The sequence below is a fragment of the Asparagus officinalis genome, chromosome 7 (genome assembly GCF_001876935.1).
Source record: "Asparagus officinalis chromosome 7, Aspof.V1, whole genome shotgun sequence".
NCBI classification, from domain to species: Eukaryota; Viridiplantae; Streptophyta; class Magnoliopsida; order Asparagales; family Asparagaceae; genus Asparagus; species Asparagus officinalis.
In genome coordinates this window covers 63,457,198-63,473,328 of record NC_033800.1, presented here as the reverse complement: position 1 = coordinate 63,473,328, position 16,131 = coordinate 63,457,198, and the positions used below count along the sequence as shown (strand labels likewise).

The following is a 16,131-nucleotide window of genomic DNA, read 5'->3' as shown; positions in this document are numbered from 1 at the left end:
TCTGAGGACAAGCGGAAAAGGGGGAGCAGGAACGAATCGACGCTCGACGAATGAGGACGGCGCTTGAGTTGGGATGGACGACGCTCGGATCGGAGTGAGCGGCGGTCCAGGCGGCGGTGCTGACTGGGCGGGACTGGACGAGGAGCTCGAGGATTCTGGGCTGGCTGGTCGTCGTCGCGGGGAGAGACGAAGACTTCGTCGGCGATGATGGTTCAGGTGCGGTTGCAGGGGATTTGAAGGGGAGGCGGTCGGTGGAGGTGGTGGTGATTGCTGGAGTCGACGGAGGAGGGCGGCGGTCCGGTGGTCTTCGGGTGTGGTTGCTGCGGTTGTAAGGGGAGGACTGTGTGGGTTTGATTGTTTGCTTGGAGGAGAAGATGAACAGTATCGGATTTGATTTTCTTTTGTTTTTTATTTTGTGAAGAGATTGACGGCTGATCAAAATCAATAAGCTAGGGTTTCACACCATTATTTAGCAAATCAATTTCATTCATCAGTAATTTTCCAAACTGATTACAGGAGAGTTTAAATAAAGCAAATTACAGTTTTGGAAAATCCTCTCAATCCCTCAAATCTCTCTCTTAACCAATTACAATCAATCAGTTGGTTAACTACCAAATAAAATCAAAATTCGAAATTCAAAAATTCAAAATTCAAACTAATTATTACAACTTGAAATCAAAACCATAGTGCTGAAATATTGCGCCTCCTGCGCTGATAAACTCGGCGAAAATCTCGTGTATGAGTCCGGATGTCCCCATCAAAAACACTCTCTCCTGATCAACCCTCAGCTTTCAGACCCATCAGTCTTATCAATGGTCTGTTCAAAATTTTCACCAAGGTACTAGCCAACAGGTTAAGCTCTTTCTTGTCATCCCTGGTTCATCCCTCCCAATCGGCCTTTCAGAAGGATAAATCCACCATGGATTCCATTGTTCTGGGTCATGAGATGATTCACCAGTGCTTCTCCAAGAAATTAGAAGTATGTATCATTAAAATTGACTTCTGCAAAGCTTTCGACTGTGTCAGCTGGGACTTTCTTTTCTCTCTCCTCAAGGCTAGGGGTTTTGGCAGCAAATGGTTATCATGGATAAAATCCATTCTGTTATCTTCCTCATCTTCAGTGCTAGTTAATGGCACTCTCACCAACCCCTTCTCTTGTCATAGAGGTCTCAAGCAAGGAGATCCTCTGTCTCCTATGCTTTTCCTCCTCGTTGTCGATGTCCTTTGTAAAATGCTTCACAATAGCTACAACCATGGAGACCTTTCTGAGCTCCACCTCAAGGGTATGCTCAATGACATCAAATCATTACAATTTGCAGATGATACTCTTATATTCTGTAAAGCTAGCTCCTCTGACATCACCAGCCTCAAGTCAATCCTTTATCTTTTTGAAGATGTCTCTGGTCTTGCCATCAACTTCTCTAAATCCAACATCTTCTATAGTGGCAAATCTTCTTCTAAGGGGCCACTATTGGCCAACACCCTCAACTGCTCATTTTCATCCCCACCGTTCAAATATCTCGATCTCCCTTTGAAAAGAGGCTCTTTATCTAGAGCCGACTGGCAACCTCTTCTAGACTCTCTCAACCGTAAACTCTCCATTTGGAAAAGCAAACATCTGTCGATTGGTGGTAGATTGGTGCTTCTTAAATCAGTCCTCTCCTCCATTCCTCTATACTACATGTCCTTCTTCAAGCTCCCCTTATGGCTCATTAATAAAATTGACAAAATTAGGCGCAACTTTCTTTGGGGAGGAGCTGCTGACCACTTCGCTGGCAATCATCCAGTCAGATGGAGGATTGTTTGCTCTCCTAAACTTTGTGGAGGGCTGGGAGTCCTCAACCTTCATCTCTTCAATATTTCCCTCCTCTCCAAATGGATTTGGAAATTCTACGACAGCAACAATCATATTGGTAGAGTGCTCCAATCTATATATCCATCCAATCTTCATAAACCAACCCCTGTTCACTATTCCAGATTCTGAAGAGATGTCCAATCTTGCTATAAATTCTACTCTGGCTTCGTCAATTGGTCTCTTGGTAATGGTTCTAAGATCCTCTTCTAGGAAGACAAATGGACGGGTCCTAATTCCCTTGCCAGCCTCTTTCCGAAGGCATACCTTCTTGCCTTCTCCAAGCAAGTCCCCACTTGTTCCCAAGGTAGATTTCAGGGGGATACATGGATTTGGAAACCCATCATCAGGCGCTCTACTAATGAATGTGATAGCAACCAGGTGCAGAATCTTCTGCTATTTCTGGCATCCTGCAATCTGCAGCCCTCCACTGTAACGGACAAGCCATCTTGGTCTATATCCTCCTCTAACATTTTTTCTGTCAAGTCTCTATACTCAATTCTTGCAGACGGAGGACCGCGCCACCAATTCCATGCTATCATTTGGAACAATTTGCTTCCAAGTAAAGTGTAAATCTTCTTCTGGCTCTTGAGCTTATCCAGACTTAAGACCAGGGACAAATTAGCTAACCAATGATGGCTAAGGGACTCATCTTGCTCATTCTGCAGCTCCCAGGAATCCTATGAGCATTTATTCCTTGAATGTATTTTCGCCAATCAGATTTGGGCTCCAATGCTATCTAGGATCAATATAGGCCCTCTCCCAGCTAGCATCAGCCAATGTTTAGCCATCTGCCATGACTTATCCATCCAATCATCAGCTCGTCATCTCTGGAGCATATGTTTTCCTACTATCTGTTGGGTCATTTGGCAAGTTAGGAATGATTGTACCTTCTCCAACTTGATCAACTCTCCCCAGCAAATCATCAACAAATCGATAAACTTTCTTATTTTCTGGACAGGTGCATTTGCCTCCAAGAAGGCCATCAAACTGAAGAATATCCTACAATCCTCGGGCCTCCCAGAGATTCTGAAATCAAGTGAAGACAACAACAGGCTCCCATGATATATCAGTTCCTCAGTAGATGCTCCCTGCAGCTAGCAAGCCGAAACCCTCCCCCAGGGCTCCTTTTGTTCTGTAGCTAACCCTCTTTTGTTGCCTGTTTCTTTCCCCTTAGTCTTTACTTATAGCTGTTTTTTTGTTTTTCTTTTTGTTGTTGTTATGCTTTTGGTAAGTGGGTGGGAACAATGAAGATGTCTCCTTATCGGTGACGGCAAGGCCCTCTCCCGGTAGTTCACATCTTCCATTGGTCCCTCCTTCCTTCACCTTCCATAATTTTGTGTATGTAATTTCTTATCATCCTTTTTGCATATATATACATGAACAGGGCTTCTGGCCTTGTTTTTTCTTAAAAAAAAATCAAACCACGAAAAGTAGCATAAACTCCGTAAAATTGTCAAAACACATTTGACTCTTCCTTTCTCAAATATTATCAGATAAAACAATCATAATTCACAATATAGCATATTCATGCCCACTTTACATTTGTGAATAACCAAAAGCATGAAAATAAAACAAATTTTATAATCAAAATGACAAATTGTCAATTTTTTATATTTATCATGCAATTTATTTCGAAAATAACTAGTGAGAATAATGCACTTATCTCTCAACGATTTCATAGACCAATACTCTATATCTCTATGATCCAACAAAGGTCCTATAATATGGAATTGCAATATTAACACATATTAAGCATTATCCTATATCATAAGCTAGTAATTCTCATTCCTAGGTCCGCATAATGGTAAATGACAATTAAGAAAAGTCCAATATACACTTATTATTTTTAGGAATTTGAAGTCTTTTCATGATTCAAGGTCTTTACAGGATTATCCACAATATTTCATGTTCTTTGGACTTTTGTGAAGTCTCTAAAATTTTTTAGGGATCTAATCGAAGTTTTTCATTTAATATCTAGGCTTCAGCCCCTACTTGCCTTTGGACCATTAATTTTGTTCCTGCATACCTCCTAAAGGATTTTTAGTCTTATCTTACCCCTTGAACTATTTAATTAGCCCCTTATTACCCCTGAACTATTTTGAGTCCTACATTACCCCCCTGAAGTATCACTTCAGTCCCTCCTTACCCTCAACATTATCATTTTACCCATTTAAAACAACCAAAAATTAATATAAGGGAGGTGGTAACTTGGTAACAAAAGTGATAGTTCAGGGATAATGAGTGACAAATTTAATAGTTCAAGGGATAAGGTAGGACTTAAAATAGTCCAGGAGGTAATAAAAGACAAATTTAAAAGTTCGAGGGGTAAGATGCGACTAAAAACTAGTTGAGGGGATATGAATGCACAAAATAAAAAGTTCGAAGGTCAAGTAGGGACTGAAACCAAATATCTACGATCCACTCAATGAATTATATATATATGCAAAGTTTAGCATGATTAGGGGGTTACATTGAATTTTTATGTTTTTATTGTTTTTCTCAATTATTTCTTTCTTCTTCTTGCTCTCTGCCCCTTTCATTTTTTTTTTCTTCTTAACCGTATCTTCATGAATCCAAAACACTTTAGGATTTTGATACTCATTTACAAAATCAAACTAGTTCCTGCTTATAATTCTTTAAATTGCTAGAAAATTATCAAGTCTGGAAAAAATTATACCTTAAGACCGAAGAGCCCTGACTTCTGCATTCTTCTTCCCCTTTCCTTCTCTCTCTCTCTCATTGCTTCAGTTCCCGGAGGAGGATTTCAGAGAAAGACTTGCATTAATTTCTCATCATTCTCTTTTGCTTCGTATCTTGAGGAATCAAGAGGGACAGATGTCCCTTCCCCCTAAACAATACCCAATAGAATTTGAGCACCTATCCCTCTCCAATTAAAAAAAATCTGTGAGACCTATGCATGTTTAGGAGCCATGTCAAATTTCCAGGAATCCCCTCCAATAAAACACATTTGCATCATCTTTGTTTTACCAATTCAATTATTTACTACGAAGAATTTGGGTCACTACATAATTTAACTGGACATATTATCATTTTCATCTCTATTATGTATTCAAAAATATTCTATACATTCCTTTTTTTTTTTAATTAATATTCTTTAAGCTTTGCTATGTTTATTTACCTGAGCAACCTTTCTCTTTTCATTCCTTTGGGAGCACCACATGCTACGTGTTGCATCCGGCTTCCACCAAGGACCATGGCGATGACATGATATGCTACAAGTGCGTAAACTATTACTCAAATTAGTAGCCTAACCTATGCAATTACAAGAGATTTTAAGAACTAGGATAAGTATGGATTTAGACTTTAGTGATAAAAAGATGTTTTTATATATCCTCCCCATTCACATATTACGAGTTCCAAATAATTTGAATACAACGGCGTTACAGGATATATATCTTGTATAAGGCATTTTGGGATCGATGATTTATTTCATTCATTACACACTGGGTACTAGCTGCAGGTTCAAGCTTTACTTTTGCCTTCTTCATTATGTCTTGACTTGAGTTTATTACCAAGCTACAATTTGATAGGTTAGGACAAAGGTTTGCTTTCTATAAACACTGAAATATCTGCGCCGCAAGCTGCCTTAGCTGCTCATTTTACGGATTAAGGAAATCAATATCCTGTACTAACATGATACCAGCCTACTAGTGACTTGGCAAATGGAAAATTAATATTCATGAAGTCTTCTTCTATTCGAGCTCGATTAGCTATTTGTTCTCATAAACTCTTCTATGCGCATCTAGAGTTCATACGGGCTGGAGGAAAAACCAAAACACTCAGTGACAGAAATCAGTATGACTGCGCAGATGACACAAGTAAAATGGGAGCCTACGCAACGCAAGCGAAGAGCTTCTGCAGTTTACACGCGAAAAACAGGCTGCCTCGGCTGCCTCTGCAACAGGCCCTTAAGCACAGAAATCCAGTCAGCAACAACAAGAACAAGGTTTGCATTTTGACAAGTATGCTTAACATGCATTTAGCCCCGTGACGTTCAGGTTTAACCTTACGTACGTTGAACAGATGCTGCTCCCAGAATGAGGGCTCCCAGCCCTTTAGAGTCCGCTGAAATGCAATCATCTGAAACGGCAGAGGATACGTGACTATACTTGAAAAGCTTACTGCATTAAGGAATTGGTTCCTCGAATGGAGATGAAGTTTTTGTATGTAAGTTTCATTACCAGTTTGTTTACGTTCAGGAAAGACCTTAGAGATACACTGTTAAGATCTCGTATGACGACGCTGTCTAGCTAGAATCAGGCGAGGACGAGGATGAAGGGTATGGGTAGATTCTTTTTAACTCTCGAGGGGCAATGATTCTAAAGCTATATGCTTCTCCTAGCACGAGGCCTCCCCTTGGTGTGTGCTGAAGATAAAGCGTTATTTCCTATTATACACTGCAGGGCGAGAATCCGCACATTTGAGCACGCACAGCAGAGTTTCCAACTTGTGTATATTATTTGTATCATTACAGAGAGGAACCGGTAATTGGCTCCTGAAGTGCATATATGAAAGAGATGAGATAGAATGATAACCACGCATGCTCCTGTATTCACAATAGATGTAAACAGGGATGAGAACCACAAGAGCAGATTTTCGATTAATCTTATCTAGAATTGAAGTCCCAAACGCGAGCTCATCTCACATTCATTACTTGATCATACAACTCAGTAACACACATTTCAAAGAGCATTTTACACAATAATAAACAACTGTGTGAACTTAAAAATTCTTAAGACCAATTCAGACTCCTTGCATATGGCTGCAACTACTAGTACTAGTGGTAAGAAACCCATCTCAGTGATCTCACCCAAAAGCTGCAACCACACTCGAAATCCCACCTAGCCATTCCCAACTATATACAAATGCACAGTTCGCCAAACCGTATCTAACAAGCATCAAAACACACTTTCTGAAATCACGCAGTGCGTATTATTACTCATTACTATATAAAGCTTGATTTCTTTCATCATCGTCAAATACAAGTTCCTTTTGTAATCACCATGAAATATCTCAATGGTTAGATGCTGTGCCACCATTGATTGACAGATTCCGCTGATGGCCACCCACCAAAATATCTTTAAAGCGGCTGATTGGTCCAAGCATCTTGCTCAAACTCTGTTGTAGTTAGAAATAAATGTCAATTTTTAAAAATAGAAAGATAGAAGCAAGTTTCCAGTACCTAGAGTGTAGCATACAGCAATAATATGACGAATAGTGAAACTGTTAAACAATATACATGCGTAGAACATCCAGGCGAGATGCATAATGCTACCATCTTATTGTTTCCATTTGTTGCATTATTGGAATGCTACTAGGTAATAGGATTCTGTAGGCCCTTAAGAAAGATTAGATGTTACGACCAATACCTTCTATTATGTCTTAGACTCTTAGTTAGAAAGTGCATTATAGTAGTGTACAGGATCACCAAAGGTTCAATACTGATAACTTATTCTAGAGCATCTATAAACATCAGATAAAAAAAATAAATCTTGCTGATAGCTCAAATTATACCATGTTAGAGAAGTAGTTTACAGGCTATTTAACATGTACAAGGAACAAGCAAGAACAGAACAAGCAAAATTTACAATGAACGCTGTAAGAGGTTAACAATGAACGCTGCGAGTTGACAGAAAAGAACAAGCAAAATCTACGGGATAGAAATTATCATACCTCGTTGCTGATCGTGAACCATTTAAGTTGCTGAAGCTGCAGTGTTTCCTTCTGCCACCGCTGTCCCAAGATAACAAAACCCATAACTGCACCAGCCACTACTACAGACCAAAAACCGTTGCCATCCTTAGCCTGCTTCAGTACTGATATTGCACGGCTTCTCCACCACGCCTCACATGGAAGTTTAGTTTCTTCATTCGGTTTTGAAGCATCTGAAGGGGACTCAGGGTTATGGAGGAGAACATCACTGTGTTCAACATTAGTAGGACTCTCGTTGCAAAGCACAGACTGAAGCGTGTCAGCTTTAGAATGGAAAGCACTGAAGTTAGGATCAACATATATATCCTGTTCTTTCCCAACCATGGCCAGTTCTTCCAATGCCTCTCCTTCTACAAACTTCATGCCGTTGTCAGAAAGGTTCTTTCCCTTACCAAAGAACTCAATTCCATGCAGATCATCATCATCATCAGATTTTAGTTTGCAAATATCTTCATCAGGCATGGATTTTCCACTGACTTCCTCTTTTGCCGGGATTAGATGTTCATCCTGAATTTCCTTGCAGTCTGGCTCTGCCAGAAGGTGTTTATGGTCGTATGGAGGAAACGTAAAGTGACCAGACATGAACATTGCAGCACAATCAACCTGCTCCTCTTTATCGACACCCTCTTTGCTCTCACTTATCTCTTCTTTCCCCTCAGCAGGTGGACTAAATGCCTTCGGACCAGGTGCAGCAGCATACGCAGATGCAGTGAGAGATACGACTTCCCAGTCGGCTCCGTTACCGGAAGTATTCCCTCCTTTCTCATCTTCTGCCATATCTGATACTCTATCCCTCGCCATGTACAAAAAAATGAACAATCAGAATGACACGTATTCAATATAAAGGGGAACAGGGGGAAAGCTCGCTTCTTGATAAATTTAACCAAGCGAGAAATCGCTAACAAGATTAAACTTGGGAGAATTTGTAAGGATCCGTAAGGTTGCGAAATAAACGCGTTAACCGCAAAAGAAAAATAAAATCAACTTTAAGATGATTCTTAGACAAGAAAGAACTAGATCAACAAACGAGCCAGAAATCAAATCCGTGAATGCCTGGTATATACACACGTGTGAATTGTCGGGAAAAGAAAAACCCAGCACATCCAAGATTATATATGTTAAAGTAACCCAAAAATTTAAAAAACACTCAGACAAGCAATAGATAATATTAGCTACGTATTAATTGTTCGCAGCAATGATGTCCAAGGAATTAAGCCTCAAATAGTCAGATCAGATTGGTTGAAGCCCCTAAGTTGAACTCTGAATCCCTAATTCTTTATGGGGTCTTTCTTAATCCTCGATCGCTCGGTTACGTTTCGATCACAAGGAATTAAGAAAGGTAACACGGTATATACAAGGCCAAGGAGTGGAGATTGATCGGTAAAAAAGAAGGAGAAGTAACCCATCAGTCTATTGCAGTTAAATAACACCAAAAATCACAAGAACAAACGTAAGAGAGGAAATAGCAACCCAAACAAAGAACCGTGCTTTTAAATTAAGGAAAATTAATGGTAGAAAATTAAATAGTAAAAAAAAAAACTACCCCTGTAGAAACCGATCTCCGGCCTGCAGACGCCGGTTTTGGGGAGGAGATCGAGAGAGCCTTAAGAGCAAAGCGATGAGATGATGACGGTCATCTATCTATCTATGTACACAAGACTGACTAGAAGAGAGTTGGGGGAAAGTGGGCCCAATTATACATACGTTTATGGGTTAATTACGAACATTCCCCTGTAGTATCACATAATTGCAAAATAAAGCCTCTTATAGTTCTTTTGCTGCAGATAGACCCCCTATAGTTCTGTTTGTTATGAATAGACCTTTTGTATGATTTTTTTTTATTCTTAAAATTATTATTTTTTAAATGTAGGAGATGGATAGATCCTCTATAGTTCCATTTATGAGGATAGACACCCAATTGCAAATGTACATAATATGGATGAGATATTTACAAACTCCACCAAACAATTAAAGAGACATGAATCGATCTCAAAATTATAAAAAAGAAAAATTAAAACAAATGGCTGCGATCTGATGACATAACATGGTGATCTCTCACCGACTAAACTTCAAGTAGTTCACGGTACTACATAATTAGTTTCAAAGATTAATTATACTATTATTATTTAAACAGAACTATGTTTACAATTGTTATTCTCTCACATGCAACATCACATGCCAATATATATAAGCTAATAAATTACAATAATGTTCATAGCTCTTTCATTTCCTTCTATAGATATGTGTCTTTATTATTTTTTCTTCTTATTAGATTAGATTAGATTAATTTAAAGCAATTAATTATATTAATTATTTAATTTTTTCATATTAAGACATAACAATAATTTTCACAACACTTTCATCTATTTTCTTCTTATTAGATTAGATTAGGTTATTTTAAAGCAATTAATTATATCATATGTTTGATCTTTTTTTATATCAGAAATTGCAATAATTTTCATAACACTTTCATCTCATTGAACAAGTATGTGTCTTTGTTATTTTCTTCTTATTAGATTAGATTGTTTAAAAATTATGAATTATGAAATTGTAGTACTTTTTACATCACTTTCATCTATTTTCTTCTTATTAGATTATATCAGATTATTTTAAAGTAATTAATTATATTGTATATTTGATTTTTTTAGATCATAAAGTTTAATTATACTATTATTATTTAAATAGATATTATTTGTATAAAAGTCAAAGAGAATCTCACAAGTATTTTAGATCTCAATGCTAATTATAATACTTACATGTTAGTATTGGTTAAAATAAAATTCATGCATGAGCTTAACTTATATGATCCTACTTTAACCAGATTAGATAGTTTTTTTTTTCACCCAAACTCTTCCACAAAGCCAAAAGAGAACAGTAATGCCATAGCTATATATATATATATATATATATATATATATATATCCACAGGACTATATATATCTTGAAAATGAACGAATAAAACCACACAAACAAAAACCATATTAATCACCCCACACACTCACTGTTTTCAAAACCATTATTCCCCATTTCCATCTAAAATATATCAATATACCCAAATTAAGCTGTTAGAGTTTCCCCCTCACCAACTACATCATTGATCAATCCTTTTTTTTTCTTTGTACTTAAATTATATAACATTCATTGCGATGATGACTCACCTGGGTCCTATGCCTGCCCTGAATGTTCAATAAAAAAATAATGCACTAGGCCTTGTAGTTAGTTAATCATGAGATCATGTCATTATAAACAAATTAAGTAAAGATTAATAATTCTTAAGAATGTACTACGTCTCTTAGCTTTCACTACAAACTTGTTAGTTGTTTATTCCTGACCTCAAAAGATTTTCAAAATTAATCTTGAGGGTTGCTTGTATTAAAAAAGTTCTGTTAGAGGGCCCATACAGTCTGTTTAATAGTTTAATATTGTCAACACATTTTGTCTCTGATGAATATCAATTATGAGTAATAATATGATTGATCCAAGTATATCCTAATATATTTATGGACTCTTGTCTTGTCTTTTGCTCTTTATTATATACCAACCTGATATCACAATTGATATAGACGATGAAGACACTACTGTAGAATTGCCCAAGAAAAAGATAAAGGTGGAGAATGATTTATCTCGACTCAATTAAATATGAAAAAGTAAGGAACAAAGAATAATATTTTTTAAATATTTTATAGTAGAACTTAATTTTCTGAGTAATATTAGGAATCTTTAGAAAAGATTTTGATGCAAAATTTTCAATATGCTTATGTGAATGATTTTGTCACATAAAATTGCACTAGAGTCAACAATAGTATTTAGTATTTATTTTTCTATTTTAAGTCTATCAATAATTAAGATGTCTTGCAGTCTTGTGAAAAGTATGTACTCTGTGCTGAGCTTATGCAAACAATCTTAATATTAAGTATTTGGTTATATTTTATTAACACATCAACAATACATTATTGGATATTTTTAAAACTTAATGCTACATTTAATGACTAAGATAAATAAATTGGAGATCGATGATTTGATCCAATAAAAAAAAATATGTTACATGAAGTTTGATATATACAAATTAAAAATAATAATGTTGTGTATGCAAGCATATAAAAGTATATTAATCCCAGTTTTACATGCAAATCTATTTCATAAAATTTTAAAAAATATTTAAATAAAATCTATAGCAAATGTAATAATCCATGTTTAAAGATTAACTCAAAATGAATCTGACTTATTATATAGCAAAAAAATAAACAATAAATAAATAATTTTGATATTTAACTACGTACATTGCACATGCATAAGAACTAGTAATAAAAATCTTATTTTCAAGCTCGGAAATAAAGCTAGAAATCTGACTTGATCACGTGAATTTAGAGTATTTGTTTGAAAATAAAAAATTCCTCTTTTCTCGAAAATCAACAAAATCCCTGTTGAGGGAAGCGTTGATTGTACTTATATTTTAGAAGTATTTTATTACAGACAAATGAAGAGTGGGAGGTATTTTAAGCCCCGGCAAAAATGCATCTTATCATTCCAATAATAAGTGATATCAAAATAATACAAAATATAATTAATAAACATTATTATGCTTCTATTAAAAATAATTAAATAACCAGACGATCCTGATGGATGCCGTCTTTCTTTTTTGTATTTATTTTGAAAAGTTAGCTAAATTCCCACGAACGGTATCCATTTCCCGTTGGCACCAAGTTATTCCTTGCTTCACTTAAATTAATAGTATAATTAACATGCACTCCTTCCTTCTTAATCCAAGGTTAACACTAATAAAACTCCTTCCTTCCCAGTTGTACACAAGTATTTTCTGTGATCCATAGTTCAACTCTAAACGGAAGAGTAAGTAGGCAACATATTAGCATCTTGGGCCGCTCTGTTTATATGTACGAACGTCTTGGGCCATGGTCGGCATACATGATACACCCCAGGGCCCAACACAGTGGACAGTGAAGTCGGGCTCTACACCCCTCGTCTGGTGTTTTCCCTCTCGCGATGCCGTTTAAAAAACTGACAAATTCCGTCGGCATTCTTCCCGCCAAATCCTCAACAAGACGTCCTCTCACAATAGTAAAACCCTGCTCTCTTCAACCCCCACTAATCCCCATCCCTGCTTCAAACTATTCCAGTTACCCCGCAATCAACACTCGTCAGCTGCAGAGATGCTACACGCTCAAGGACCTCAAGGCCACGCACGCCACCATGATAAAGGACAACACCCACCAAGACTCCTTCTCCATGAACCAATTCCTCACCGCCTGTGCCCGCCTTCGCCATATGGACTTCGCCGTTGCAGCATTCACCCGAATGCTGCACCCTAACATCTTCGTCTACAACGCGATCCTCGGTGGATTAGTCCAATCCAATGAACCCGTCAACGCCCTTCACTTGTTTGTTGAAATGCCCAAGTCTGCCCGCTTGCGTCCTACCCGTTATACCTTTTCGTTCCTAATCAAGGCCTGCCAACAAGCTCTGGATGTTGGTTTCGGCGAAGCGGTTCATGGGCAGGTATTAAAGATGGGTTTTGGAAGCGAGATCATAATTCAGACCGGATTGATTGATTTCTACTCGAGCTCAGGTAGAGGTGAAGAAACAAAGAGAGTGTTTGATGACATGGGTGAAAGCAGAGATGTCTTTTCATGGAATTCGATGGTAGTTGCTCTTTCCCGTTTAGGGCATCTGGACGAAGCGAGGAGCACGTTTGACGAGATGCCGGAGAAGAATATCGTGTCGTGGAACACCATGATCATGGCATATGCAAAGTGCGGGGACGTCGAGTCTGCCAGATGTCTGTTCTCGCGAATGCCTGCCAAGAACTTGTTCTCGTGGACTAGTATGATCTCTTGCTTCTCCCATAACAAATGTTTCAAGGAAGCAGTCGAAACGTTTGAGTGGATGAAGGCAGCAGGGATCGCCCCGGACCAAGTGACAATGGCAACCGTGATTGCAGCTTGCGCGCACCTTGGAGCTCTTGAAGTTGGCAAGAAGATGCATCATTATGCAATGCTAAGTGGGTTTGAGCTAGATGTCTATATTGGCTCGGCTCTGGTCGATATGTATGCCAAATGTGGGAGCCTAGAGCAATCTCTAGTGCTTTTCTTCAAACTGGAAGAGAAGAACCTCTTCTGCTGGAATTCGGTAATTGATGGATTGGCTATTCACGGCCATGGTAGGGAGGCACTAGATATGTTTCGTAGGATGAAGCAGGAAGCTGGGATAGAGCCAAATTGGGTTAGCTTCGTCAGCGTTCTTAGCGCTTGTGCTCATTCAGGGTTAGTAGAGGAAGGACACAGGATGTTTTCGAGCATGGTCAGAGATCACTCTATATCCCCGAAGATGGAGCATTACTGTTGCATGGTCGACGTTTTGGGGCGTGCAGGCCTCCTCGATGAGGCATTGGATGTGATAGGGAGTATGAAGATGGAGCCGAATGCGGTTGTCTGGGGAGCTCTATTGGGGGGTTGCAAGATTCATGGTAGCTTAGAGATTGGGAAGATTGCCATTGAGAATTTGCTGGCTCTGGATCCGGAGAGGAGCAGCAATTATATGATGCTGGTTAATATGTATGCTGAGGTTAACAAATGGCCAGAGGTTGCCACAGTAAGGAGTGCGATGAAGGATAATAGAGTGCTGAAGAGGTCACCAGGGTTGAGTTGGATGGAAATAAACGGTAGGGTTCATGAGTTTGCTGCTGCTTCTGATGCTTGCCATTCTTCGTGTGAAGAGATTGGCTTCTTGTTGACTGAGTTGGATGGGCAGCTCAAACTTGTAGGGAATGTATCAGACTGGAGTTCGCTTCATTTGTGCATATAGCTTGCAAGAGTACCAAAGTGCTTGACCGTTTTCTTCATGTCCTTGTTTTCCTATTTCATTGAGTAACAAGCTATGATGCTACGCTGAAATTGTAGCCATAATATCTCCCTTTTAAAACTCACAACTAGTACTACTGAATAAGCAAATTAGTTAACAAGGTGATTATTATGAAACTAGGTTAATAGCGAATGTCAACATGACACGATTTGGCTCTCTCTCTCTCTCTCTCTCTCTCTCTCTCTCTCTGTGCGCGCGGTGCTTGCAGATTTTTGAGGAGGAAGTGCGTGAGGTAATGCGTTCTTGCTTTTGTTTCTTCCCATTCTCTTGCTCACAGGCACACAAGAACTGTTTGCAATATCCAACGACGACAACAAATCCAATGGCTGACACCTGAATGGTATCTAAGGGCCTGTTCGGTTATTTTCCGAAAAAGAAAAGAAAACTGAAATATGAAATCAAAACCATTTCAAAGCATTTCACAGACGTTTCTCAGATTTGATTTCTTATGTTCGTTTGACATGGAAATCTTTGGTTTGAAATCACATTTCACATTTCACCTGTTCGGTACAGCAAACCAGAATGAAGAAATGGAGTTTTTGCAACGGTAATATCTCCGAAAAACCAGCCAACGGTAATATTTTTGCAACGGTCACAAAAACAACTAGCCGTGGCCTGATGCAATGACCAGCAGCAGGCCTTAAAAGCCAACGGGCAAAATTTCTCCCCTACCACCCTGCACTTATATATAGCTGGGATGTGAGGCATAAGTAATAGCAACTCCACTATCCTGTTCATAATTTCACTGAGATAAGAAGCATAAACAGGCAGGGAAAATACCGGAATCCAGAGGCCTTGGATTCAGCTGCGACATGGAAACAAGTCAAGTCTCCAAGGAGTTAGCTGAAGTTGTAACTTGCTACTGTCAAATACCTACGCCAATCAAGCTTTGCAAAACAGGATTACACAAGGGGAAATACTTTTGGGGGTGCGGCTACTATCCAAATAGGCGCTGCCAGTTTTTTAGGTGGGCAGAGGAGCATAATGATAAGAAGCAGTGCAAGGTAAATTGTGAAATCAACTCTGCGCAATCAGTACCCCAAAATAAAGATGTTGAAACAAAGCTCTTGCGAAGAGAGTTGAAGCTTGCAAACCAACAAGTTGATTACTTGAAGAAATGTATTCTTGTTTTAGGAATATTTAGTATTTTCCTTGTTGTCATAAACATTGTAATCTGCTCTATGAAAATGTAATGCAAGAAATCTCCAATTTAATGTATTGCATAAAACAGAGATGACAGCATTGAGTGGAAGTATAACACAGTTTTGAGTTTCAAAGTGGGACTAATCCATTGCATCATAGTCAACGCGGAAAAAACATTGGCAATTATGACAAGTTGTGCTCAGATATATGTCTACAATACATTGATCCCACACCAGCAAAGTGGTGCATCACAATGATGGCTGCATTCTTTCCAATTTACTCCTCATCAAAACAGGTAAATGTTGGGAATGCCTCGCCACTACATTGCATGTACTATATACTGGTGAGGAATATCAGCTACAAGACAATCATCACAGCACAATTAAATCATGCAATTGCAAACTGCCCACCCAACAGTGCTCAGGATATTCATGAACAAACAGTTATGCAAGAACCACGTCTCAAAAACAAGGTAAGGCTGCAGTCAATGTAAAATGCCTGCATATCACAATATCATGCCTCGC

The 16,131-nt window shown here is 38.5% G+C and overlaps 2 protein-coding genes across 3 annotated transcripts; one reads left to right on the top strand and one right to left on the bottom strand.

Annotated features, from left to right (window-relative positions):
- LOC109848955 (ATG8-interacting protein 1-like) lies at window positions 6,579-9,247 on the bottom strand. 2 transcript variants are annotated; one of them, XM_020418692.1, is made up of 3 exons: window positions 9,132-9,247; window positions 7,550-8,375; window positions 6,579-6,994 (listed from the first exon to the last, which is right to left on the bottom strand). In XM_020418692.1, exons 2-3 carry the CDS (start codon window positions 8,363-8,365, stop codon window positions 6,890-6,892), a joined length of 921 nt encoding a protein of 306 aa, XP_020274281.1. In that variant the 5' UTR covers window positions 8,366-8,375; window positions 9,132-9,247; the 3' UTR covers window positions 6,579-6,889. The 2 variants fall into 2 exon arrangements, with proteins under 2 accessions (XP_020274281.1, XP_020274280.1); XM_020418691.1 differs by lacking the exon at window positions 9,132-9,247 and having other exon boundaries at window positions 7,550-9,107.
- On the top strand, window positions 12,475-14,510 carry LOC109851025 (pentatricopeptide repeat-containing protein At1g06143). Its single transcript, XM_020421128.1, has one exon. It carries the CDS (start codon window positions 12,590-12,592, stop codon window positions 14,405-14,407), a length of 1,818 nt encoding a protein of 605 aa, XP_020276717.1. The 5' UTR covers window positions 12,475-12,589; the 3' UTR covers window positions 14,408-14,510.

What these genes read in the sequence shown, in the direction of transcription:
- LOC109848955 (XM_020418691.1), bottom strand. Translation starts at nt 8,389, where the DNA reads ATGGCGAGGGATAGAGTATCAGATATGGCAGAAGATGAGAAAGGAGGG. An exon ending in GGTTCACGATCAGCAACGAG is followed by an intron (nt 6,995 to 7,549) that starts GTATGATAATTT and finishes TAACTACAACAG; the next exon opens with AGTTTGAGCAAGATGCTTGG.
- LOC109851025 (XM_020421128.1), top strand. Translation starts at nt 12,590, where the DNA reads ATGCCGTTTAAAAAACTGACAAATTCCGTCGGCATTCTTCCCGCCAAA.